We start from the raw sequence: 26,585 nt of genomic DNA, 5'->3' as shown, positions 1-26,585 counted from the left end.
AGTGATCCTGCGTAGCTGTCTATCCCAGCAGTGATCCTGCACAGCTGTCTGTCCAAGGAGTAAACCTGCACAGCTGTCTGTCCCAGCAGTGATCCTGCGTAGCTGTCTATCCCAGCAGTGACCCTGCACAGCTGTCTGGCCCAGCAGTGACCCTGCACAGCTGACTGCATCTGCTGTTTAGTTTCAAGTCTGTAACTACAACACTTAAATGGCTTTTGGCTGGTTACATGAATAGGAAGGGTTTAGAAGGATATGACCCAAATGCTAGCAAATGGGACTAGATTAATTTAGGATATCAAGTTGGACTGAATTCTCTGTTTCCATGCTGTATGACTCTATGGCCCTCTCTATTACCTCTTCAAAAATCCTCTCACATAATAGTTTGACGTGAGTTTTTCTGAATGAGTCCATGTATTTTTCCAAATCAATCTTACTGTTCCAAGTGAGTATTAATTTGACTATTTTCTCACAATTCATTAATTGTTTTCTTCAGTGAGCAGCTGAAGATGGTAATAGTGGTAAGTGTGAAACTAACAAGGTTCCATTGGGCTCCCTCCTTTGGGGTTTGAACTTTTTGTATGCAATATTTGAAAAAACTAAGTTTACAAATTCACTTGATAAAGGTCAGTGAATCACCAACACCTGTATAATATTACTCATGTTGACCTTTAATGCTTTCCAATTTTATTGTTCCAACTAATGTTCTCCTTATTTTGTGACTAGCTTCATATAGAACATTAAAAGTGCAGCTGTGAATATTCTAAATATCAACAATTTTCTTCTCATTGTTACACTATTTGAAAATTGAGCAGGTATTATTCCTATGTTCTCATTATCATTGCAATATATCTGATGGGGCATTTTCATGGTAATTATTTTTCTCCTCCAATTTTAGATATCGACGAGTGTTCCTTTGAAAGGACGTGTGACCACATATGCATCAACTACCCAGGAAGCTTTGAATGCTTGTGTCATAAAGGTTATACTTTATATGGACTGACACATTGTGGAGGTCAGTACGATGAGTGCCATTATAATACACATGGACTGAAACTGCAATGATTAGTATTAGGTGCTATCCAATGTTAGTTAATATTGCTGTATCCTTTGAAATATTGTGGTAAATGGAGGACCGTAGAGAAAATCATCAGTACAAAGTTTCAAAGTGTGGTGATAAGCAACTTGAAGAAAGTGTCAATGCAGAAGGAAACAGGGTTGGCAGGATGTACAGAGAATGGGGTGTTAACAGATACAAAAAAAATCAACGTTGCTCTTTTTCAGTGTTCAGTGCTAGTGAAAGAGCAGGGTGATGAAGTTTAGGTCAATATTCATAAGAACCCTACTGATTCCATGATGGGCCCATTGGAGAAGACAGATAAGGGAAGAAAGGTGAATGAGTCAAGTCTGGTTCAGTGGTTGGTGAGACAGAAGGCAGAAGAATATGGATTGTAAAGGGTTATGGAGAACCAAATATTAATGGGAAAAATTAAAGGGATATGGCCAGAATCAAGAAATATAGAACAGAGAAAGGACTTGGCATAGTTAGAATACATAGCCAGCTACACTTTGAGCAGTTGCAATTTATTTTTCTATTAAATTTATTTCCGTGTTAGGCATTAAAATTATTTTCTGATAGTCCAGTTTCCAGTAAATGTATAGTGATGTGCAGCTTGTTTCTTGCCATTGTGTAATACCTGGCTGATTTATTTAATTCTCATACCTAGATGCTTGTTTACTGTCACAGTATTTGTTTGTGACATGAATTCTGTACAAGGAATATATTAGTTTGTTTTCCTAGAGTAAATACATTATGTACAAATCATTAAATGGAACGGTTTCCTTTCAGCCCAGATTTTCATTCTAGTCACTGAAATTTATCTTGGCAGATATCGATGAGTGCAGCATTAATAATGGGAGCTGTGATTATGGTTGTGTTAATACAATGGGAAGTTACGAATGTGTGTGCCCTCCTGGGAAGAAGTTGCATTGGAACAAGAAGGATTGTGCTGGTAAGTAACGTTTTTAAAAACAACAGGATAAGATGGGAGCCACTTTAAAGTAAGTTTGATCAGATTCAACATTAAAAAGGAATGAAAGAAGAATTCAATTCCCTACTGTGTGGGAACAGGCTCTTTGAGTCTCCCACCCAGACCCATTCCCCTATATTTACCCCTGACCCTTGCACTTAACCTATACATCCCTGAACACTATGGGCAATTTAACACAGCCAATACACCTAACCTGCACATCTTTTGGATTTTGGGAGGAAACCGGAGCACCTGAAGGAAACCCACGCAGACACAGGGACAATATGCAAACTCCACACAGACAGTTCAGAAAAGATATACAAGGATATTGTGAGGTTTTCAGCTATAGGGAGATGCTGAATAGGCTGAGGCTATTTTCCCTGGAGCATTGGAGACTGAGGGATGACCTTATAGAAGTTTATGAAATCATGAGGGGCATGGATGGAGTGAATAGTCAAGGTCTTTTTCCTGGGGTGGGGGAATCCAGAACTAGAGGACAGAGGTTTAAGGTGAGAGGGGAAAGAGACCTGAGGGACAACTTGCTCAAGCAGAGGGTGGTATGTGTATGAATGAGCAGCCAGAGGAAGTGGTGAACGCTAGGATGATTATAACATTAAAAGGCATCTGGATGGGTATATGAATAGGAAAACTTTAGAGGGATATGGGCCAACTGCTGGCAAATGGGACTAGATTTAGTTACGATATCCTTTCAGCATGGATGAATTGGACCAAAGGGTCTGTTTTAATGCTGTACAGCTCTATGAATGTATGACTTTAAGTGTGATGGAATGCTCCCACTTCTTTAATGGGTAACCCCATCACTGTTCCACCACCTGCAAGCTCCCCTCCAAACCACTCACTATCATAACTTGGAAATGTTTCAAGTGTTCCTGTGTCAAAATCCTGGAGCTCTCTCCTTAACAGTGTACCTACACCAAATGGACTGCAGTGGCTCAAAAGGGCAGCTCACCACTATCTTCTCAAGGGTGCCTAGGAAATGGGCAATAAATACTGACTCAGCCCCAGCTATGCCCACATGAAAAAAATCCATTCATGCCTCCTCTCCTCACTGTCTCTGAAATCGTCTAGAGTCCCACTATCTGCCAAGTTCTCCACACTTTACTATTTTGACCACATGACCAATCCAGAATTCTTTTGCTCCACTGCTCGGGCCATTGCCTCCAGCTGTCAAACACTAAGCTGTCAATTTCCCTCCCTTTACTATTCCAGCTCTCTTGCCACCTTGAAACGTTCATTCACACCTAACTGTTTGACCAAGGTCTCTTCATCTGTCCTAACATCACTTCATATGGTTCAATGCTATTTTCTTTTAACAAAGCTCTTGTGAATGGCCTTTGGATGTAGATGTTGTTGTTTGTGTACACAACCTGAAGACAGATTTAAAAATTCTTGTGATCCAAGTCATTAAATTAGGTAACTTTCAACAAGTAATGCTCCAGCTCTAATTTGTTCTGATTTTATTTTGTTTTTAGTCATCTTTTGAGATCAAGCACCATATATTTAGTTTGGGAAGTATCCTGCCTACTTAATCTCATGTTGTTTTTCACTAATTGTCAGACACCGTTGTTGACTTGGATGCCAAAAATCAAGTCCCTCAAAATCCTAGAACTGCATGCATAGAACAGAAGATTGCCAATATTTTAAAATAGCATACAACTAGAATGTAGCCTACAGCAGTTCAAGAAGGCTGCTCATCTCCACCTTCTCAAGGACAACTCGGGACAGACAATAAATGAATTTTAAAAATCTTCAATCCCTCATTTGCTGACCTCTATACTGCTGAGTGATGTAGCATATATTGTTTCTGAATATTTAAAACAGCTATAAAACTCTCAACCTACTCTGGTAACTGATGTGACTTTTTTGTAGCTTTTTTGTATGTAATCAATGACTCACTCTCCCTCAGAGGCAGTGAAATGTGTCCGAAATGCAAAGATTGCTCGCAAAGTCCAGCTGATCTGCAGTAAGAGTGGAGGAATGGAGAGCTGCTCCCTGTCCTGTCCATCCAAAGCACTCTTTGTAGCAGGTCAGTGCTCTGCTTTTAGTATTTGTGCTGTCATCATATCAGGGTGGTATAAATGAAAAGTGTTTAAAATACTTTTGGTGCGGTGGGGGTAAAAAAAAAGAACCTATATGTAAATTGATATTTAATAAATAGTTTTAGAGGCAGCAATATTTACAACAAGAATGTGTCTGACTAAACAGCACATGTGTGAATAGATTGCGTTTACTGGAATATTTGGTTCACTAGTTTTGAAAATGCAATGTATTCAACAGAAATAAAATACAATGTATTCAATAGTTGCTATTTTATTCCTGGTTCCATGCACCTATTAATTTTTGACTATTGTTAGTGGCCACAACTGTTAATAATGGTGCAATTCTATGTGTTGCCAAAAATAGATTGTAGTGTGAAAAATTGATCAAAGTGAGATAAAGCAAAATATATCAACTATAAACAAGCTAACTCGAATCACATCAAACCCCAACTCATCTGATCTTCAGTGCCCTCCACACAGGATAGGATTGTTCACTAGAATAAAGCAGATTCTTTTCCTACTGAGCAATATGTGCCTATGAATCCTCTATCCCATCACCAGGTAGAAACTATTTGACCTGCAATCCTTTCTCTTTCCCACTGCCTTTTGATTTCCCATTCCAACTTTTTCGCTGTTAATCCCTTCCAACTTTGACTGCTTGTAATTATTCTCCATTGATAACTAGCTGTTCCATGTTTGAGTAACTTTACTTCCATACATCTGTGTTTCCCCATCCTCAGTACTTCCAATTTGTGACATTTACGTAAGGTATTTAAAAAAGAATCAAATATTACTTAACTGCATTTGTACTATAACTAGTTGCAGCCCCACTTCAGTGGAGCGTTAATAGCAATTTTCCCTTGATTAGAAAACTCTGAATTCACAAATGGTTTGTAATGTCCTTTTGCTCATCATTCCCTTGTCAAAATGTGATTTTATTAAATGCCTGAACGTCTCTGAGAAGAATTTAAGATGAGATTAAAAATATGTTCTGAAATGCTGCCAATCAAGTGATGATGGAGGCTACTGCACTTGTGTTCATATGGACAGAAAAACATATATTTATTTGGGGAACAAAAAAAGAGAATGATACACAGCATGCTGCATATAAATATTGGCCAGGCTTTTTTTTTCAACCTCATTGTATCCCTTATTTTCATCCATTTTAAACCATTAGTTATTTTTTCAAATATTTAATGGGATTGTTGCTGTGCTGAAGCTTCTCACCCCATTGGAAGTCAAAGTTACATGATAGGCCTGAGCTGAACATTTTTTAAAGGAGTCACATCTTGGTTTGCAGTACATCCTCTGGGAAATGTTTCATCTGAAAGTTTTCCTTACCTTTGGAGGGAATGGTTTATACTGGATTTCAGGGCAGGGCTGCCATCTATTGTAGGGGTTGAGGGAGTAGGTTCAGAACATAGTGGTCCTTTGCATCAGATCTATGCTCGAAACGTCGAATTCTCTATTCCTGAGATGCTGCCTAACCTGCTGTGCTTTGACCAGCAACACATTTGCAGCTTTGCATCAGATCTGCCACTTCAGGGTGCAAGTTGGAGTTGGACTCCAGGGCAATAAAGTGCCAAGGCAGAATGTACTTTTTAATATATAATTTTCTGTGACTTTGTCCCAGTGGTTTTCTTTAATATTAGCCCTTCTGGCGCTCACATGCATTCTGTGTGCCCCATGTATGCCAATCTGCATCTTTGACCTGCCCCCAGTGACCTCATGCCCTCCATGCCAACCCATGCCCTCACCTAACTTCAAAGATTCCTAAAACCTTTCAAGTTTACTAGTGCTCCCCCCCAACAGCAGATTTTCCTTTCCATCCTCCATACCAATGTCCTTCACATTCACCACACAGACCTTAGGGTCCATGTTGAGATAAAATAAAAGAATTGTTTAATATTATTACATCTTTTGCTAAAGCAGGAAAGAAGCAATAATGAAAGCCCAATCAAAACTTTTAAATTCCCTCAAGGAGTTCATTCCTTATTTAAAGAAACAAACAGACTTGTATTCCTAACCTCACATCAAGGACTGCTCATCCTTTCACAACCTCTTTGAGGTGTAATCAAACTATGAACTTGGAATGCCTTCGAGAGATAATTATATAATGATTCCCTTTCAGGTAATGTCAACACACAACTATTTTATTGACCAGACCAGATTCTTTCAGTTCTCATTGACACTGCCTAGTTTTGAAAATTTTGCAGGAGTTGAAGATTTAAATAACTTCACAGTTAATGTTTTTTAAACCTCTCACTGTCACAGGCAAGCTTTATAAACATTTGAAGTGATAGATACTTAAATAACTTCACAGCTTAACAGTTCTACAGACTTCCAAGAACATTTGAGACTACTAGAGAAAATGGTTACTTTCACAGTATGGGTTAAGGCCCTTGCTATAATAACACCTTGGTCTATTCAAGCCCAACGTTGGAATTTTGTAACCTTTCTGAGTTTGGGTTTTCTTCATAGGAGTCATGTCCAGCCTTCTTTTCCCTACCTGTGCAAAAGGGAGTGGAACGTCCAAATTGAGGTTCTGCCCAAACTGGGTCCTGCAAAACTTTGCATCTCTTTGAAAATCTGGGCCAACCTCTCCAACTGAAGTAGGAATTCACCCCGCTGATTTGAATCAGCCATGTATTCATAAATCATTAACGATTCTACTGGTAGCCAGCTTGCTTTTGTTTTAACAGAATAACCAAAAAATGTAATTTGCTCATCTGTGGTATGTCAGTTACATTACCAGCCAAGTCATCCATATATTAGAAGCTACATGAATGCAGCGGAATATTAGTATACATCACTGTATAAACATATTTGATAAAAATTCAACATGTTTGCTGACTTGCCGCACTTGAGTGGAACTTTAAATGGGATTGAAATACTATCAAACTTCTTCATTAAACTTGTTGAGATTATCAAGGTAATTAAAGGGGCTCATGATCTTTGCAGGTTGCAATAAAGATTGCAACAAGATCAAATCAAAACATGAACATCTTACTAATAAAAAATATTCTGCTACATTTTACATTTACTTCAAGTAGATGGTATTTTCTGGTATTGTGGCAGGTTTCCCAAGAGTTTATGATTAATAATCAATAGTGTCTTGTTCAGTCATGTATTTAAAATTATCTTGTACAAACAGAGGCTGTTTGGCTTAATTGTCTGTACCAGTTGTTTGAAAGAGTTTTCTATTGGTCTGACTCCCCTGTTCTTGCATCATGGCTCTGCAATGTTTTCCATTTAAAAGTATATCCAATTCCACTTTGACAGTGACCATTGAATCTGTTTCTAACGCTCTTTCCAACAATGCAATTCCAATTATACAACTTGAATTAAAAATTAAAGTTTGCCTGCTGGGGCAATGGTGCAGTGTGAGGATGTTGACCCAACCAAGTGAAATTGAGAATGGAAATAGGGTATGATTGTTGAATAAAAGCAATAAAACCATTGGTTGTAGTCGAAAAGTGGAAAAGTACAGCAGGTCAGGCAGCATCCGTGGAGCAGGAGAATCAACATTTTTGGCATAAGCCTTTCATCAGGAATGTGGAGGGGGTGGGGGTGGTAGGTGGGAAGGTGATAGACGCAGGTGGGAGGTGATTGTGATGGGTTGGAGGGGAGGGTGGAGCAGATCAGTGGGAAGGAAGATGGGCAGGTAGAAAAGGTCAAGAGTGTGGTGCCCAGGTGGGGAGAGGGGAGATTTGGAAATTGGTGAAGTTGATGTTGGTGCCATTTGGTTGAAGGATCCCAAAGTGGAAGATGAGGCTTTCTTCCTCTGGTTGGCAGGTGGATTTGATTTGGTGGTGGAGGAGCCCCAGGACTTGCCTGTCCTTAGGGAAGTGGGAGGGGAAGTTGAAGTGGCCAACCACAGGGCGGTGGGTTGTTTTGTGCGTGTGTCCCAGAGATGTTCCCTGAAATGCTCCATGAATTGGTGTTCTGTCTCCCAGATGTAGAGGAGACCACATCAAGAGCAACGGACACAGTAGGTAAGGTGGGTGGATGTGCAGGAAAATGTCTCTGGTTGTGAAAAGATCCTTTGGGGCCTTGGATGGAGATGAGGGAGGAAGTGTGGGCACTGGTTTTACACCTCTTGTGGTGGCAAGGGAAGGTGGAGAGTGAGTTGGTAGTAGTAGTGGCTTAATTTTCAGTATTCTTCTTCATTACAGTAGTGAAATCTCTGAATTGACATCAACTTCCAATCATTGTACAAAACTTTTTATATACCCCCTCCAAAGGATGTGCCTTAATGTAGGTTCAATTATCTTTTATTTGCAACATCATTACCTCTGAACACCCCCTCTGTCTCTGTTTATGTTTGTGGAACATCACATTATGATATTCTAGGTTTCCAATTTTTATTTAAGTGTTGTTTATGTTTTAATTTCTATATTTAATACCAGGTGAATATCCCAATTTTTATTTAACTCTTTGTAAAAATATCTAAAAGACTGAAAGATTACTTCCTCATTTATCTGAGAGAATCCTTCAAAGTGATTGACTGTTCAGTCTACAGGAAGACATTACTGTTGATGTATGCTGAAGATGCTTAGAGTTGGCCTACATCCCCCATGATGTATTAACTGTGGCTCAGTCAGCAGCATTCTCTATCTGAGTTTCTCAGTCCTGGAAGCATATCTCACTTCAATAAAAACCAAAGACAACACTCCAACACAACATTAAGGCAGTGCCGGATTATTGGAGGTGCTATTTTTCAAATGAGATGGTAAATTGAGACTTCTATCTGCTGCTTAGATGGACTTAAAAGATCTTATATATTTTGAAGAACAACAAAGGATTTATCTAAAGTACCGCAGTCAATATTTATCCCCTCATCACCATTACAAAACAAATTTTACTTGTAGAATTTCTGGTTTCTGTATTTTCAATATTACAACACCTGAGATGTCCTATAGTCATGAAAAACAACATCAATACAAGTTGCTTTTCCTAAGATTCAGAATCAAATTAATTTTGGAAAAACTGGAATAGAGCACAAAAATCCCTCTGCCTTCTTGAGCAGCTGAATTTGAGGTCAAGAGCAGATTTGACTGATAGGTTAGTGGTTATTAATGTAAAGGCATCCAAAGGGGCTCCATGTTGCAGCTAGTGTAAACTAAATGTAACTGCCACTCATTATTAGGACCCAGGCAAAATCACAATGAAAATATTGGTGGATAAGTTATAATTGGTTACGGTAATATGGGAAGTCCACTCTCCTTATCTTGCAGTACCATCTGGAAAGTCAACAAGTGAATCTATATCAGAGGCAATGGAAAGGTAACAAAATTATGTCATTCTTCTCGTGAACAATTAGACCAAGTGTCACCTTGAGGTCCCTTCTTGTTGGAGAATTATGTAAGGCAACATTTTATGGGTTACATTGGACAGAACAGTTGTATGGCAAATAGCAAGTAAACTTACTAAATCAGAAAGGTAAATAAAGTTCAAGTTTCATTTATTCATTTGCTTCAACAAAGTGCTTTTCATTATTTTTCAAGTTTTTCCCTAACCTAGAACTTCTTTCTTCATTCAGATTCTGAAAACAGCTATACGTTTAGCTGTGGAGTTCCAATACAGCCAACAAAATCCTCACAAAAGCGAAATGCAAGCCTATCTAACTGTGCAGGTAAGCATCTCAAACCAGACTGGTCTAAAAGAAAAAATCCTAGGGGTCCTCTGAGAAACTAAAATTTCATTCATCAATCTCAATTAACCTTATGTGCTCCTCTGAATAGGCTGAAATAATTCTGTTTCTCAGTCCTAGCCTATCAGCTTCAAGAGATTGAAATGGAAACTTTTGTACTTTTATTTGGTTTTAGGACTGGAAAACAATTACCACAGAATTAAAGTGGCCTGTATTATCTCCATTATACCTCAGCCTTTTTGACGAGAGTAAAAATGCACTTGTCTCAGTATTAGCTGCAAAATGTTACACGTCCTCTGTATTGGCACCAAAGCTTCACTGTTCCCGATTCCCAAATATTTGGAGCTTGATGTTCAAAGAATGCTGGTTCCTTAGTTCCCTCCCCTACCTTCATTTTATCAATATGCAAAGCTCTTCTGAAATCCTTAATGACTATTCTAATTGTTTATACAGTTGTGTGTTAATTCATGACACTGAAACAATAAATTTGATTAAAACAGTGTTTACATGATGCATGGATAGGCTTAATCCTTTAACAGCTACCAGGAGCATGAGAGATCTGGAGCGTTTATATTTGACCTGTTGTGATTCTACATTCTCACTCTGTGGTAGAAGTTAGTTCTGTCTGGGGACCGTTGGTATTCAGAAGCATGGCTGGAAATTGAAATTGCTCCAGCTTAGATAATGTAATGGCCCCAGACGCAGTGAGAACGTTTGAGTGAACTTTAATGAGAAAGTAGGTTTTAAACAATGTGAAAAGCATGCTGAAGAGGTTTGGAGTGGAATCTGTAGCATTTCCTCCACTATGAGTTTACTAATTTTATAGTGATATAGAATAAGTAACACGATGTGCTACATACAAACGCTTGAGAAATTCAAATGCCTGAGCAAGCCAAAGTCAATTTTTCACATACAGATGTAATGCTGCCTCAGCTAGAGGATCTATACTGTTGAGGAACGATTGGATAAGTTGGGGTTGTTTTCCTGAGAGCAAAAAATGTAGAAGGGACCCTGATAGTGATCTATAAGACTGAATGCACAGGTTAGTTAGATGGGAAGGCACATTTACTATTAGTAGAGAGGTCAATAACCAGGGGGCATAGATTTAAAGTAAGAGATGGAATACAAAGAGGAAAGTTGATGAGACATTTTGTTCACTCAGAGGGTGGTGGCAGTGCTGATCCCTCTGCCTGAAAGGGAGGTTCAATCGGAAACGCTTTCAAATTTCCAGTACTACTTCGATATTCACATGTTGTCATAGTCTCCATGCTATGGATTATAAGATAGGTAACCTTACCTTATTGGCAAAACTCTGGGGAGTGTTGCTGAACAGAGACCTAAGGAATGCAGATTCCTTGAAAGTGGAGTAGACAGGATTGTGAAGGAGGAGTTTGGTACATTTGCCTTTATTGGTCAGTGCATTGAGTATAGGAGTTGGTAGGTCATGTTGCAGTTGTACAGGACATTGGTTAGGCCATCTTTAGAATACTGTGTTAAATTCTAGTCTCCCTGCTATAGGAAAGATGTCATTAAACTTGAAAGGGTTCAGAAAAGATATGTAAGGATGTTGCCGGAGTTGGCGGTTTTGAACTACAGTGAGAGGCTGAATAGGCTGGGGCTGTTTTCCCCAGACTGTCAGAGGCTGAGGGGTGACCTTCTAGAAGTTTATAAAATCATGAGAGGCACGAATAGGGTAAACAGACAAGGTCTTTTCCCCAGGGTAGGGGAGTCCAAAACTAGAGGGCACAGGTTTAAGGTAAGAGAGGAAAGATTTAAAAGAGACCTAAGGGGCAACAGAGGGTGGTGTGTATATGGAATGAGGTGCCAGAGGAAATGAATATGAAGGGCTTAGAGAGATATGAGCCAAGTGCTGGAAAATGGGACAAGATTAATTTAGGATATCTGGTCCGCATGGACGAGTTGGACTGAAGAGTCAGTTTCCATGCTGTACATCTCTATGACAGTAGTTAGATTTTTGTTGATAAGCTGTACAATGGGCTGAATGGCCTCTTCTGTACTGTAAATATCTATGATTCTACATTAGTGTAACCTAACAGGTCAGACAAGTTTACAATATAGAGACTGATCACAGGTAGGCAATCTGTATGTTTTGTCAGTGGGTGTTGCTATGGCTCTTTAGCATCCCACTTCCATGTTGCCAAGACAGTCAGAGGGGGTGGCATACTGAAGCCCTCAAAGGAAGGAATTCCAGTGAAATGGACATCAGCAGGGGTCAAGATAGCTGAACTTGTACTTTGATCCAAGTAGTTTTGTCAGTCAGAGGAATGGAAAGGTTGTCCCCAAAATTCATACTAAATATTGTGTACTTGTTGTCTGTAGCCTCTTGGTGTATAGTTATGGCAAATTTCTATTGTAACATTGCTATACACCATGCAGTTCAAAGGGAGCTCTCTGACTTGACCAGCAGTTTCCAGCATGAGAGTCCTCAGGGATTTTGCTGCATGAGTCAGTCCTCTCATTCTGGGCAACACCTCAATGTTTCATCCGAGCAACCAACAGAGGTCACCAACACCCCCAACCGTTTGCATCACCTCATAGTCACCATCCACAAGTGTTTACATTTCAGTCCTTCACACACAACCTATTATGCTGTCAGTTCCACTTTCTCTCCTTCTGGGGAGAGGCAGAAAACCGGCGGATGGAGCCTCCTCAGCAGGTTCAAAAAGTTGCAGATGTCTTCTGAGGCATTGATACCCACACATGCCTAATGCGCTGACCCTCTGCCTGCAGACCCTCTGTTGGCCGGCAGTGGGGAGCTCACTCCTCTCTTGCTCGCTCTCTGAGGTGACTTTTTAGATCGCTAGAGAGGAACTTAATGGCACAGGTACCATGATCTGTTATACTGGCTGGTTTCTCTGATGGAGTGTATGATTCTATTTGTTCCTGACTTACACAGATTGTCACAGATATTCTTTGTACTTTTACTCCTCTGCTGCTGAGGCCGTATTCCCCAAGAATTAGTAGATCGTGTTGAAAGCCATAATTCCTACTTTCATCTCCATTCACATTCTCAAGCACATTACTTCTCATGTTTCTATGCATGGGAGTTAAGAAATAGACTGATGTTGCTAAATGTTGTGTTGACACATGCACAATGCTGTGGAACAACAAAACTTTATACTAATCACACAATTCAATCAAAGCATGTTAATTTAAACTTGTGGCCTCATGGTACTGAAAACATGCATTCTTTGTTTCAGATCCTTTAGCACCACCAATAAAACAAAAAGCTAGATTCAAGATTAAGGATGCTAAATGCCACCTGCGACCACGTAATAAGGAAAAGATTAAGGATAGTTTGAAACAATCTATATCAGGTAATAGAGTCTTGTATTAATTGTGGTAAAGTCATGCCTGCGCTCTCAAGTCGAACAATCTTTAGTCATATGCAGTAATGCATTGATCCTGGTTTATAATTTAAGATATCTCTGTCATTGAGATTCTACAAGGTCAATTCTAAGAGTTGATAAGTTCAGTTAGCGTGGCATCTTCACCAGGAACTCTGGCCATGGCAAGTGATGCTATAGCCCTGTTATAATCTTCCACTACGGGCTTGCTACTCAGCCCTGCTGGCTTTTGACTGTATCTAGAACAGGTGGTGGGGAAGCTTCAGTCTGCATGTATAATCTGAACCTGGCCCACTGGCCCCAGGCAGCATCCTGGAGCAAGTGCCGCATCAACTCTCAGCAGCACTGCACATCACAGGGAGCAGCTTAAGAATGTGGAAAGCATATCTGTAGAGGGAGTGTGATAATGCTGGCAGTGAGGAGTGAAGAGTGAGAAAAAGCACACAAGAGAAAAAGCAGAGAAACACCAACAGAGGTCTATCTCAGAAGGTCTACCAGAAAAATGGCTTCTTAATACAAAAAGAACATTGTATTTCTTATGAAAAATTGACAAATGACTCATTTTTGAGTGGAGGTGAAATGCAGGATTATGTGCCTGATTTATAGAAAAGCAGTCTCTGTCATGAGAAAAGCCAATCTGGAACAGCATTACAGCACAAAGCCCATTAAACATGAAGACTTTCAAGGGCGCATGTGTGCTGATAAAGTCAGTGAATATGAAAGGAATTTGGATGTGCAGCTTTTACATTTCACAAGGCAGAGAAAGGCAATGGACTGTGCTACTCAGGCCAGTTATATAATGAATGAACTCAATGCAAAAAACTGTAGACCTGTTTCAGAGGGAGTTTGTGAAGGAGTGCATTATTGTGAGTGCCGCCGTACTGGCTACATTACTACATTATTTCAGGGAGTTTGCTTGTTTCATGATGCATGACATTGAAAAATACGGAAGATCAGGAGCTGATTTGGGGGTTTTGCCTACTGATGAGACAACAGACATAATGAGTACAGGCCAACGGATCACCTTCATGAGTAGAATCACAGCAGATTGTGAGGTTAGGGAGATTTGCTTTCTTTGCATGATGCCACAAAAGGGAAGGATATTTTTGAGAAAGTCACAAAAGCTTCAGTTATCATGTGAAAAATTAAGTGGTCTTATTTGATGGTACACTGTTCGATCTCTGAAGAGATTAATTGCTCCAAGATAGAAATGGGTCACATCGACCTTGATCCCTGTGTGTTAATTGTATGCCAGTGCTTCATTCATCGGGAGAATTTGTACGTACAGTCCCTGAGGCTGGGCAACATCATGGCAAAAATAATATCGAGCGTGAACTTTTTAAAGTACAACTTTAAACAGCCTTCTGTTTTAAGAGTTACTGAAAGATCCCAAATCAGTGTGGTGATTTAGTTCACTATTGTGCAATGCGATAGTTTAAGTGGTTTGATAGGAGAGGAACAATGTGAAAACATCCATGGAGAGGAATAGCAACTCTGTTGCTGAGCTGAGAGATTAGAAATATTATATTGCAAGTATATTACAGAGGAGGAAGTGCTGGATGTCTTAAAATGCATAAAAATGGATAAATCTCCAGGACCTGATCACGTGTACCCTAGAACTCTGTGGGAAGCTAGGGAAGTGATTGCGGGGCCTCTTAGTGAGATATATGTATCATAAATAGTCACAGGTAAGGTGATGGAAGACTGGAGGTTGGCTAATGTGGTGCCACTGTTTAAGAAAGGTGGTAAGGACAAGCCAGGGAACTATAGACCAATGAGCCTCATGTTGGTGGTGGGCAAGTTGTTGGAGGGAATCCTGAGGGACAGGATGTACATATATTTGGAAAGGCAAGGACTGATTAGGAATAGTCAACATGGCTTGATGTGTGGGAAATCATGTCTCATAAACTTGCTTGAGTTTTTTGAAGAAGTAACAAAGAGGATTGATGAGGGCAGAACAGTAGATGTGATCTATATGGACTTCAATAAGGCATTTGACAAAATTCCCTGTGGGAGACTGGTGAGCAAGGTTAGATCTCATGGAATACAGGGAGAACTCGCCATTTGAATACAGACCTGGCTCAAAGGTAGAAGACAGAGGGTGGTGGTGGAGGGTTGTTTTTCAGACTGGAAGCCTGTGACCAATAGAGTGCCACAAGGATTGGAGCAGAGTCCACTACTTTTCATCATTTACATAAATGATTTGGATGTGAGCATAAGAGGTACAGTTAGTAAGTTTGCAGATGACACCAAAATTGGAGGTGTAGTGAACAGTGAAGAAGGTTACCTCAGATTACAACAGGATCTTGGTCAGATGGGCCAATGGGCTGAGAAGTGGCAGATGGAGTTTAATTCAGATAAATGCGAGGTGCTGCATTTTGGGAAAGCAAAGCTAAGCATGACCTATACACTTAATGGTAAGGTCCTCAGGAGTGTTCCTGAATAAAGAGACCTTGGAGTGCAAGTTCATAGCTCCTTGAAAGTGGAGTCACAGGTAGATTGGCTAGTGAAGGCGGCGTTTGGTATGCTTTCCTTTATTGGTCAGAGTATTGAGTGTCAGAGTTGAGAGGTCATGTTGCGGCTGTCCAAGACATTGGTTAGGCCACTGTTGGAATATTTCGTGCAATTCTGGTCTTCTTCCTATCAGAAAGATGTTGTGAAACTTGAAAGGGTTCCGAAAAGATTTACAAGGATGTTGCCAGGGTTGGAGGATTTGAGCTATAAGGAGAGGTTGAAAAGGCTGGGCCTGTTTTCCCTGGAGTGTTGGAGGCTGAGGGGTGACCTTCTAGAAGTTTATAAAATCATGAGAGGCGTGGATAGGATAAATAGACACAGTCTTTTCCCTGGGGTGGGGAGTCCAGAACTAGAGGGCATAGGTTTAGGGTGAGAGGGAAAAGATATAGAAGAGACCTAAGGGGCAACTTTTTCACTCAAAGGATGGAATTTGTATGGAATGAGCTGCCAGAGGATGTGGTGGAGGCTAGTACAATTGCAACATTTAAGAGGCATTTGGATGGGTATATGAATAGGAAGGGTTTGGAGGGATATGGGCCGGGTGCTAGCAGGTGGCACTAGATTGGGTTGGGATATCTGGTCAGCATGGACAGGTTGGACCGAAGGGTCTGTTTCCATGCTGTACATCTCTATGACTCTATAACTCCAAATGGCTGTGTCTTGGCATCTGTGGTCAACATTATGCAGCAACTGTCTGAGGAGAAAGTGAGGACTGCAGGTGCTGGATATCAGAGTCAAAGAGTGTGGCACTGCAAAAGCGCAGCATCTGAGGAGCATAAACCCTTCATCAGGAATGCTGCCTGACCGGCTGTGTGTTACCCAGTACCAATACCTGTCTGAACTCAAAGTCAAATTGCGAGAGTCTAACTGGCTACTAATTTCAAATTTTGCTTCTGAAGTATTGTTCACAATTTTAAAACCTAAAAATGAGAGAGTTGGAATTAAGTAACTTTTGCCAAGCAGTTCAACATTGAAGTTGCTGATGTATATGAAAACCTTCAACATGAAGTCCTAGAAGTACAAAGACACAATGAACCAAAAGCCAATTGCAATAACCTGCCTCTGATGGACCTCTGCAGACTCTGTGTAGGTGCTGCTGACTTTCCAAACTTGAGGACACATATACAGAGAGTTGTAACACTATTCGGAATGACATTCTGCCATGGGCAGCTCTTTTCAAAGCTCTCTCTGGCAAAGAACTGTCTGCATTAGCAGCAGTTAGAACTTTGAACAACAATTGAGTAGCAATATCTTCATTGCCAGCAGATATAGGAAGACTTCAGCCTCACAAAAAAACAATAGGTGAGTTCAGCACTTTAGTTCTCTCCCTGAAAAAGTAAATTCAGAAGCTTTTCTTTCTATGTGCAGTCCTTGTTTGATTTTGATTGCATGTCATCATATCCCACTAGGAAAAAGCTTCCCCAAACTTATTCTAGAGTTTCCTCAGTGATGGTGTTTTCCTTAGATTATAGCTTGAAGCACTGTTCCACTGTTCCTTCCAATTAGGAGAAAGTGAGGACTGCAGATGCTAGAGATCACAGTCAAAAAGTGTGGCACTGGATAAGCACAGCAAGTCAGTTAGCATCTGAGGAGCAGGAGAATTGACGTTTCAGGCATAAGGCCTTCATCAAAAATGGGATAAGGGCTGGGGAAGGGTGCTGAGAGATAAATAGGAAGGGGTTGTGGGTCTGGGGGGTGGGCAGGTAGCTGGTAAAACGATAAGTATATGCAGGTAGTGGTGATGGTGGAGCAGATAAGTGGGGGAAGGAAGATGAACTGGTAGGACAGTTCAAGAAGGTGATGCCGAGTTGGAGGGTTGGATCTGGGATGAGGTGGGAGGAGGGGAGATGAGGAAACTGATGAAATGGATGTTGCTGCCATGTGGTTGCAGGGTCCCAAGGCAGAAGATGAGGCATTCTTCCTCCAGGTGTTAGGTGGATAGAATTTGGCGGTGGAGGAAGCCCAGGACTTGCACGTCCTTGGGAGAGTGAGGGGTGGGGGTTGGGGGGTGGGGGAGTGAGGGGTGGGGGTTGGGGGGTGGGGTTGAAGTGGCCGGCCACAGGGCGGTGGGGACATCTGGATATTCTGGCAGAGATATAGCCAGTAGTCATTGGCACACCACCTAGCAGTCTATTGGGCTTTACTTCAGGCAGCTGAGAGCATTCAGAGTCGTCTTACCCATCTCTCTCGTAATTTAACTGGCTTTGACAAGGCTCTATCACTGCAATGTTAGCCTTGAACCAGTCAGCATTTTCTGCTGTGAAAAATGATACCCCCTGAAAAGCCTTTTCTATTTCTGCTGAAAGGAGGGATGATGCAAAGATAGAATAAAATATTCTTTATTGTCACATGTACTCAAGTGCAGGAGTACAGTGAAAAGTTTTACAATAAGACCATAAGACATAGGAGTGGAAGTAAGGCCATTCGGCCCATCGAGTCCACTCCGCCATTCAATCATGGCTGATGGGCATTTCAACTCCACTTACCAGCGTTCTCCCCGTAGCCCTTAATTCCTTGAGACAACAAGAATCTATCAATCTCTGCCTTGAAGACATTTAGCGTCCCGGCCTCCACTGCACTCCGTGGCAATGAATTCCACAGGCCCACCACCCTCTGGCTGAAGAAATGTCTCCGCATTTCTGTTCTGAATTGACCCCCTCTAATTCTAAGGCTGTGTCCACGGGACCTAGTCTCCTCACCTAATGGAAACAATTTCCTAGCGTCCACCCTTTCCAAGCCATGTATTATCTTGTACTTCTCTATTAAGTCTCCCCTTAATCTTCTAAACTCCAATGAATACAATCCCAGGATCCTCAGCCGTTCCTCATATGTTAGACCATTCCAGGGCTCATCCGTGTGAGTCTCCGCTGGACATGTTCCAGTGCCAGTATGTCCTTCCTGAGGTGTGGGGACCAAAACTGGACACAGTACTCCAAATGAGGCCTAACCAGAGCTTTATAAAGTCTCAGTAGCACATCTCTGCTTTTATATTCCAACCCTCTTGAGATAAGTGACAACATTGCATTCGCTTTCTTAATCACGGACTCAACCTGCATGTTTACCTTTAGAGAATCCTCGACTAGCACTCCCAGATCCCTTTGTACTTTGGCTTTACTAATTTTCTCATGATTTAGAAAGTAGTCTATGCTTTTATTCTTTTTGCCAAAGTGCAAGACCTCGCATTTGCTCACATTGAATTCCATCAGCCATTTCCTGGACCACTCTCCCAAACTGTCTAGATCCTTCTGTAGCCTCCCCACTTCCTCAGTACTACCTGCCTGTCCACCTAACTTTGTATCATCTGCAAACTTCGCTAGAATGCCCCCAGTCCCTTCATCCAAATCATTAATATATAATGCGAACAGCTGTGGCCCCAACACTGAACCCTACGGGACACCGCTCGTCACCGGCTGCCATTCCGAAAAAGAACCTTTTATCCCAACTCTCTGCCTTCTGTCAGACAGCCAATCCTCAATCCATCCCAGCAGCTCACCTCGAACACCATGGGCCCTCACCTTGCTCAGCAGCCTCCCGTGTGGCACCTTAACAAAGGCCTTTTGGAAGTCTAGATAGACCACATCCACTGGGTTTCCCTGGTCTAACCTACTTGTCACCTCTTCAAAGAATTCCAACAGGTTTGTCAGGCATGACCTCCCCTTACTAAATCCATGTTGACTTGTTCTAATCAGACTCTGCTCTTCCAAGAATTTAGAAACCTCATCCTTAATGATGGATTCTAGAATTTTACCAACAACCGAGGTTAAGCTAATTGGCCTATAATTTTCCATCTTTTGTCTTGATCCTTTCTTGAACAAGGGGGTTACAACAGCCATCTTCCAATCATCTGGGACCTTTCCTGACTCCAGTGACTCTTGAAAGATCTCAACCAATGCCTCCACTATTTCCTCAGCCACCTCTCTCAGAACTCTAGGGTGTATCCCATCGGGGCCAGGAGATTTATCAACTTTAAGACTTTTTAACTTTTCTAGCACTATCTCTTTTGTAATCGCAACCATACTCAACTCAGCCCCCGACTCCCTTTAATTGTTGGGATATTACTCATGTCTTCCACTGTGAAAACTGACGCAAAGTACTTGTTAAGTTCTCCTGCTATTTCCTTATCTCCCATCACTAGGCTTCCTGCATCAGTCTGAAGTGGCCCAATGTCTACTTTTGCCTGTCGTTTGTTTCTTATGTACTGAAAGAAACTTTTGCCATCATTTCTAATATTACTGGCTAACCTACCTTCATATTTGATCCTCTCATTTCTTATTACACTCTTTGTTATCCTCTGTTTGTTTTTGTAGTCTTCCCAATCTTCTGATTTCCCAGTGTTCTTGGCCACTTTATAGGATCTCTCTTTTTCTTTAATACATTTCCTGACTTCCTTTGTCAGCCATGGTTGTCTAATCCCTCCCCGAATAATCTTTCTTTTCTTGGGGATGAACCTCTGTACAGTGTCCTCAATTATACCCACAAACTCCTGACATTTTTGCTCTACTGTCTTCCCTGCTAGCCTCTGCTTCCAGTCTATTTTTGTCAGTTCCTCTCTCATGCCCTCATAATTACCTTTATTTAACTGTAACACCATTACATTCGATTTTGCCTTCTCTCTTTCAAACTCCAGACTGAACTCTATCATATTATGATCGCTACTTCCTAAGGGTTCCCTTATTTTAAAATCTTTTATAGAGTCTGGTTCATTACAAAGCACTAGGTCCAGAATAGCCTGCTCCCTTGTGGGCTCCATGACAAGCTGTTCCAAAAAGCCATCCTGTAAGCATTCCATGAATTCCCTTTCTTCGAATCCACTAGCAACATTATTTACCCAGTCCACCTGCATATTGAAGTCTCCCATGATCAATGTGACCTTCCCTTTCTGACATGCCTTCTCTATTTCCCAGTACATGTTGCGTCCCTGGTCCTGACTACTGTTAGGAGGTCTGTACACAACTCCAATTATGGTTTTTTTGCCTTTGTGGTTCCTCAATTCCACCCACACAGACTCCATATCATCCGACGCTATGTCATTCAGTGCCATAGATTTAATTTTGTTCTTAACTAACAAGGCAACCCCACCCCCTCTGCCCACCTTCCTGTCTTTTCTTGGAGGTTTAACTGCCAGTCCTGACTCCCCTGTAACCAAGTCTCTGTGATGCCTACCACATCATAATCATTCACTATTATCTGTGCCACTCGTTCATCGGCTTTGTTATGAATTCAGATAAAGTGCCTTAATGCTAATTTTCTTATCGTTAGAGATATTGGAAGTCATATGATGTCCTAAGTTATCCTTGCTTTTTTCTGCATTCCCAGTCTGCCTCAATTTTAAATCCGCCTGGACACATGCTATCCTGCTGTTTATCTTTCCATTTAACGCCATCCTCCCTGTCGCTTTCACTTTCCCTTCCCCCCAACTCAGAAGTTTAAAGTCCTACTGACCACCCTATTTATCCTCTTCGCTAGAACATTGGTACCGGATCGGTTCAGGTGGAGACCGTCCCAACGGTACAGATGCCCCTGGTTCCAAAACTGATGCCAATGCCCCATGAAGTGGAATCCCTCTTTCCCACACCAATCCCTTAGCCACGTGTTTACTTGCCTAATTTTCTTGTCCCTATGCCAATTGGCACGTGGCTTGGGCAGTAATCCGGAGATTATGACCCTTGAGGACCTGTACTTCAATTTCCTGCCTAGTGCTTCGTAATCCCCAAACAGGTCCTCCACCCTAGTCTTGCCTATGTTGTTAGTACCAATATGGACCACAACAACTGGATCCTCCCACTCCCGCTCAACTGGATCCTCCCCCTCCCCTCCCCCAATGTTGCCTCATGGCCCCATCTTAGGTACAAATCTTAGATATAAAAGAGAAATAAAAAGAAAAGTAGTTGTGTTACTTTATAGTGTTTAAAGAATAAGTTAGAAATAAGACATAGTTAAGGATTTAACATTACAGTCAGATAAAAAAAAATTCAAATAAACATTACATTGCAGTAGCTGAGTGTTTCTGGGGTTTCCACACATGGTCAGACGATCTGCAGCAGATCCCAGTCCAACAACTGTCCCCAGTTTATTCCGTATTGGCTCTCAGCTGCTCCAAGGTAAGTTCCAGGACTACCTCCCCCGTGCCGGTCACTGTTCCATTCCCCTAATGCAGAAATGAGGGACAAAAAAAAAGAGGACAAAATGAAAAGAAAGGCAAAGAGCAGATGGAGCAGAGGACCTCCACCTGGAGAGTCTTACTCTGCCACCACCTTGCCTAGATTAGGACCCATCACAAGAGCAAGGGGGACCACAATTGTAACATCTATTGAGGCATCTCCCCTCTGTGATCATGGAAAATGTGTTTGCCCACTTGGCCCTGATCAGAAATTCTGGCAGAGTGTACTTCCTTAAATCCCAGTGTCATTTCAGAATGGGAAGATGTACAAATGATCTGATCCACTCAATCCATCAACTGCAAGAGAAATGCTATTTCAAAGCAGACTATGATATGTTGCCCTCATCAATTCTTGAAGGTGGCTGTCTCAGCTCGCACGATCAATCTATGTAGCATGCTGGAGAAAGCTAGCTGCCCACTGAAACTGCCCAATACGATTTCCTCTTACCAGAGCAACGTGATGCGTTAGGATATTTAAGAGATGGCAACATTTAACCCTTTGAGACTTACTATCTTGTCAAATTGGGTTAAGTTCTGGCATTTTTCTTAACTATCGTTTCCTCCTTGCTGCTGTCATACACGTTCTTTTCATCCACAAAGGGTCTTGACCCTGACTAAAATATCAAAGCTTCCCTTCATACTTCCTTCAATTGAGTCGACTTCAAGTTTAATATGGGTGGGCTAGCATCTGGAGTGTTGTGCTCTCGGTTTAGAAGTCTCCTTATTTAGATGATACTTCTGGAGTGTTTCATCTTGTCTCTGTCTTTTCTCCACTTGGTTATCCCAGAAGTTCAAGTCATTTTGATATTGTTTTGGCTGACAGGGCTTTAAACCATTTTAGCCAGCATCTCGGATATAAACTGAATTGTTCTGAACAAGATCCTGCAGCCAGCTTGTCAATTAATCTGCTTGAAAACAGAACTGTTTAACTAATTTCTCATTTACCTCTTTGCTGTACTTTTATTTACCTCCTCGACCACTTGGTCACGTCACCTGTTTCTGGAAGTAAGCTGTCTTTTTTTTTGTTAAAACAAGAAATCAACTTCCAGAGAAATCATTTAATGGATCTTCTCCACATTATAAAATGTAGGTCTTTCCTCCAAAAGCACATGGACCAAGATGTGTGAGTTGCTAGAGGCATGAGCTGATAATGGCATCTTGTGTGCAACAGAGCAATGATAAGTTGGTGAACAGAGTCTTAATGAGACTCAAGAATTAAGAAGGAGAATGATTTGAAATGGTAAATTCATTACTGATCAGGAATAGGAAGAGAAATAAAGAGAGGAAAAGAAAAATGAGACTACAAGAGAAACAAGTTCTGATCTCCGATAATTTACTGCCTGAAAGAGTGTGATTACATACTTTCTAATTGTTCAGTTTCTGGACCAGAGAGATTGACTGGCAGTGATTAACAATCATCACATAACAATTAGTGTCTCTTTAACAATAAGTCTTAAATTGAATTTAGTTCCATGGCTGTGGTGAATTTAATGAGCAATTAACCTAAATACACAGAAGCTCGGTAAGGTCATGAGCTTAAAGACAATAAAACATTTTGTGAAGCTTCTTTCCAGCTGCCACACATTATCTATGAATTTAGGGTATGCCTTTGCCATCAGAAATTTGTACCCCCGCCCAACCTCACCCCACCCCACCCAGATCTATACATAAAAACCAATATGTATCATTCAAATAGTTACCTTTCTGGCCCACATTGACCCACCAGCTGCATTATAAACATTAGAATATGTTATGTCACACTACTCGAGCAAGTGAAACTTCTGCATCATGGTTACACCAACTACCACTGCACTGCAAGATTTGAAATTATTATAATTTTGAATACAATAAGTACCGTTCATTCAAATCAGTACACCAAAATAGTTTTTTGACGTTTGAAATGTGGACTGCACATTTTTATACAATATGCTAACCATATTCTGAATTTAAATGAATCAATTTATAAACATTGCACTTAATAGTGTATCATTACAACTATAATGTGGGCCAGTTAGCTCAGTTGGTTGATCAGCTGGGTTGTGACACAGAGTGATGCCAACGGCATGGGTTCAATTTTCACACCAACTGAGATTACCGTGAAGGATCCTCCTTCTCAACTTCTCCCCTTGCATGAGGCGTGGTGACCCTCAGATTTAACCACCACCAATTGTGCCTCTGTAAGAGAGTAGCCCTGTCATCTGGTAAGACTAGAACGACTTTACCTTTATTGTAACCATTGTTAAAAATCATCAACATTCAATTTAAAACCTGTACTTGTTCTGTTAATTAGTCCAGTATTTTAAGATGTACTTTTCATAAATTTATTTTATACATTTTCTTTTTCGCTGTAATTTAATTATTAAGCTGAGGTTTTGTTTTACTCACTGAGATGTGAATGATATATGATAGTGACTTACCAGTATTTCAGTCAGGCAATTGTGATGAAGTGTTTCTAAGCAGTTACAGAACCAAAGATTCAGTTACTGGCTTTTGTAATTATTAGTTTCTGCCTGATATTTTCCTTTATCTTGTTTCCCTGCTAAACAAAATCTTCCCCTATCCAGTGGTATTAGCATAGTACCAAATACATGTTTGCTTTCAGGTAAAATGACAATATTTATTTGTATTATTCTTCCAAATGGATTTTTCAAAATTTCTGATGAGAAATGATCCTTTTCTCACAAACTGTGAAATCAGCTTTATTAGCAAAAACTACAGACTCATACTATGAAAGAACAAAATTATTTGTCAGCAGAAGCATTTAACTCAATGGCTACCATGTGCCTGACTCCAGCCAGCTATTAAGCCATTATCCATATCGCTGCCTGTGTTGTTCATAATGCTGTTTTCCTATAACCTTGAATTCTCTCAGTTCGCCAATTTGTCAGAGTAATATCAAATAATTGAAGCTGAGAGATCAGAAAATATAAGGCAGCAGCAAATTATTATTCATTTGAAAATATGTATCATCCATTGTTTGGCAATTGGAAATCATTCATTTCTTAACTATCTTTGTTGCTATACCTTCTGCCAGAGTCAATAAGTAAGGTATCATCCTGTCTATGCCAAGCTGTTTACATTGCATTGACAGGACGTAGTGCACATAAATATCACCAGGTTATAGTTTATTATGGAGCAGCAAAACATCCAGGAAATGTGAATAAGTATCTATGGTGAACTTAAATTGTACTGAAAACTCATCTGAGCTCAGATGTTGCAGCCAAGAAGCATGCTCCGAGGTTGTCATGAAAGCAATAATGACTTTGGTTTTAAATAAATTTGAGACCAATGATGGTAGTTTCACTCTCCCTTCACCATGCCAGGCAGTTTTTACTAATGTATATTTCATGGCAAATTGTGGAAGAATACAATACTTTATATATGTGTGTGGCTGGCAAATGATGAATTTACTTACGTTTTTCGCTGACTGAGCAAAAATGAAATACTATAGAATTTTACTTAAAGATGACGGAACTAGAGATGGCTTGTGATAGGGATCAAATTGAACCTTACAGAATGAGAGCCTAGTCTGTGTGAGAACAGTTTAAAGCATTCTTAGATTACTTTCTAGTTGCTATGAACCAACAATGCAAAAGTACTACTGCCATGAAATGGGAGTTATGATCAGAAAGACCACAAGTATGGCAACAATAGGAAGTATGCACAGCACTTTAGATATTGAGTAATATATTGTGGTAGTACAGAGCTTTACTCTGTACCTAGCTGAGCTAAACCCTGAAGCTAATTTTAGTTGCCTGAGATCCCCATTCCAGTATCATATTCAGTAAAGGATGAAGAAAACAAAGATTTGTAGTCTGTAGTCATAGCTTTAATCTTACATAAACATGAAAAAAATTCACCAATATTCTTTTCAAAAGTTTCAAGTATATATACTAGTATAAATTCAGGAAAAAAGTTTAATTTATTGCTAATATGGAACATATTTAACTTGTACATTTGGATTCGGTTACAAATCAAACATCATCATACATGACATTATATCTGAATCCAATGTGATATTTGATTTATGTAAATAGATTTTAGATTTCACATCATTGCTTCTTCAGAGACCTTTTGCTCTTAAAAACAATCTATGAAAAGACTGTGATAAGTTCACTGACATCAATATTATAAACCTGGCTTTGGTTTATCAATTTAAAGTATGCATTGCCTCTTTATTACATTTTGTCATGAACATGCTGTTGCTTTTTGTTTTGCATTACCTCCTTTCGTTATCACTTCAATTCCCTTTTGCACAAAAGGAGGCCACTTCCCATGCACAGATAACTGTCACGTGACCTTTGTGAATCTAAAGTGCGATTCTTCCAAAAAGAGGAGGCGTGGGCGCAAGTCACCGTCGAAGGAGGTGTCACACATTACAGCGGAGTTCGAGGTCGAGATGAAGTCTGAGGAAGTGACAGGTTAGTAATTGCTTAAACTGGTCAGCTTTTTCAGCAGTGGGTGATGCTGCCAGGCTCCATTGGCTCAAGGTGTAAATATTGTTAAATATGATGAAGAAAGCCAGCTCAGATATAGACTTTATTCAAAGTATTTCCTTATTTATGCAGCAAAATTATGAATTTAAGAAGCATTAGTTCTCAGCCAAGGAGACCCAGTAGTTTATTCCCCCCCCCCCCCCCCCCCCCCCCAGTGGAAGGAACATATGCTTGAGAATTTATTTTGGATTTTCACCCCTCTTAAGGAGAGAAAATAACTTTGGTTGGGGTAGGTAGTGTATATAATGTGAAGCACAAAGATGTCTGCTGTTATATAGGGCAGAACAGATGAATCACAGGATTTTTC

The 26,585-nt window shown here is 40.5% G+C and overlaps 1 protein-coding gene across 1 annotated transcript in view; it reads left to right on the top strand.

Annotated features, from left to right (window-relative positions):
• scube1 (signal peptide, CUB domain, EGF-like 1) overlaps positions 1-26,585 on the top strand; it is a 281,214-nt gene that overhangs the window by 231,830 nt on the left and 22,799 nt on the right. The window contains exons 10-15 of the mRNA XM_060839924.1: positions 896-1,012; positions 1,887-2,009; positions 3,955-4,074; positions 9,630-9,722; positions 12,962-13,078; positions 26,045-26,203. Coding sequence (XP_060695907.1) covers positions 896-1,012; positions 1,887-2,009; positions 3,955-4,074; positions 9,630-9,722; positions 12,962-13,078; positions 26,045-26,203 — 729 coding nt within the window. The remainder of the gene's footprint in view (positions 1-895; positions 1,013-1,886; positions 2,010-3,954; positions 4,075-9,629; positions 9,723-12,961; positions 13,079-26,044; positions 26,204-26,585) is intronic.

This window comes from Hemiscyllium ocellatum, chromosome 19, assembly GCF_020745735.1.
Source record: "Hemiscyllium ocellatum isolate sHemOce1 chromosome 19, sHemOce1.pat.X.cur, whole genome shotgun sequence".
In the NCBI taxonomy this organism is placed as follows: Eukaryota; Metazoa; Chordata; class Chondrichthyes; order Orectolobiformes; family Hemiscylliidae; genus Hemiscyllium; species Hemiscyllium ocellatum.
Note: the sequence above shows the minus strand (reverse complement) of the source record. Positions and strands in the feature narration are given on the sequence as shown.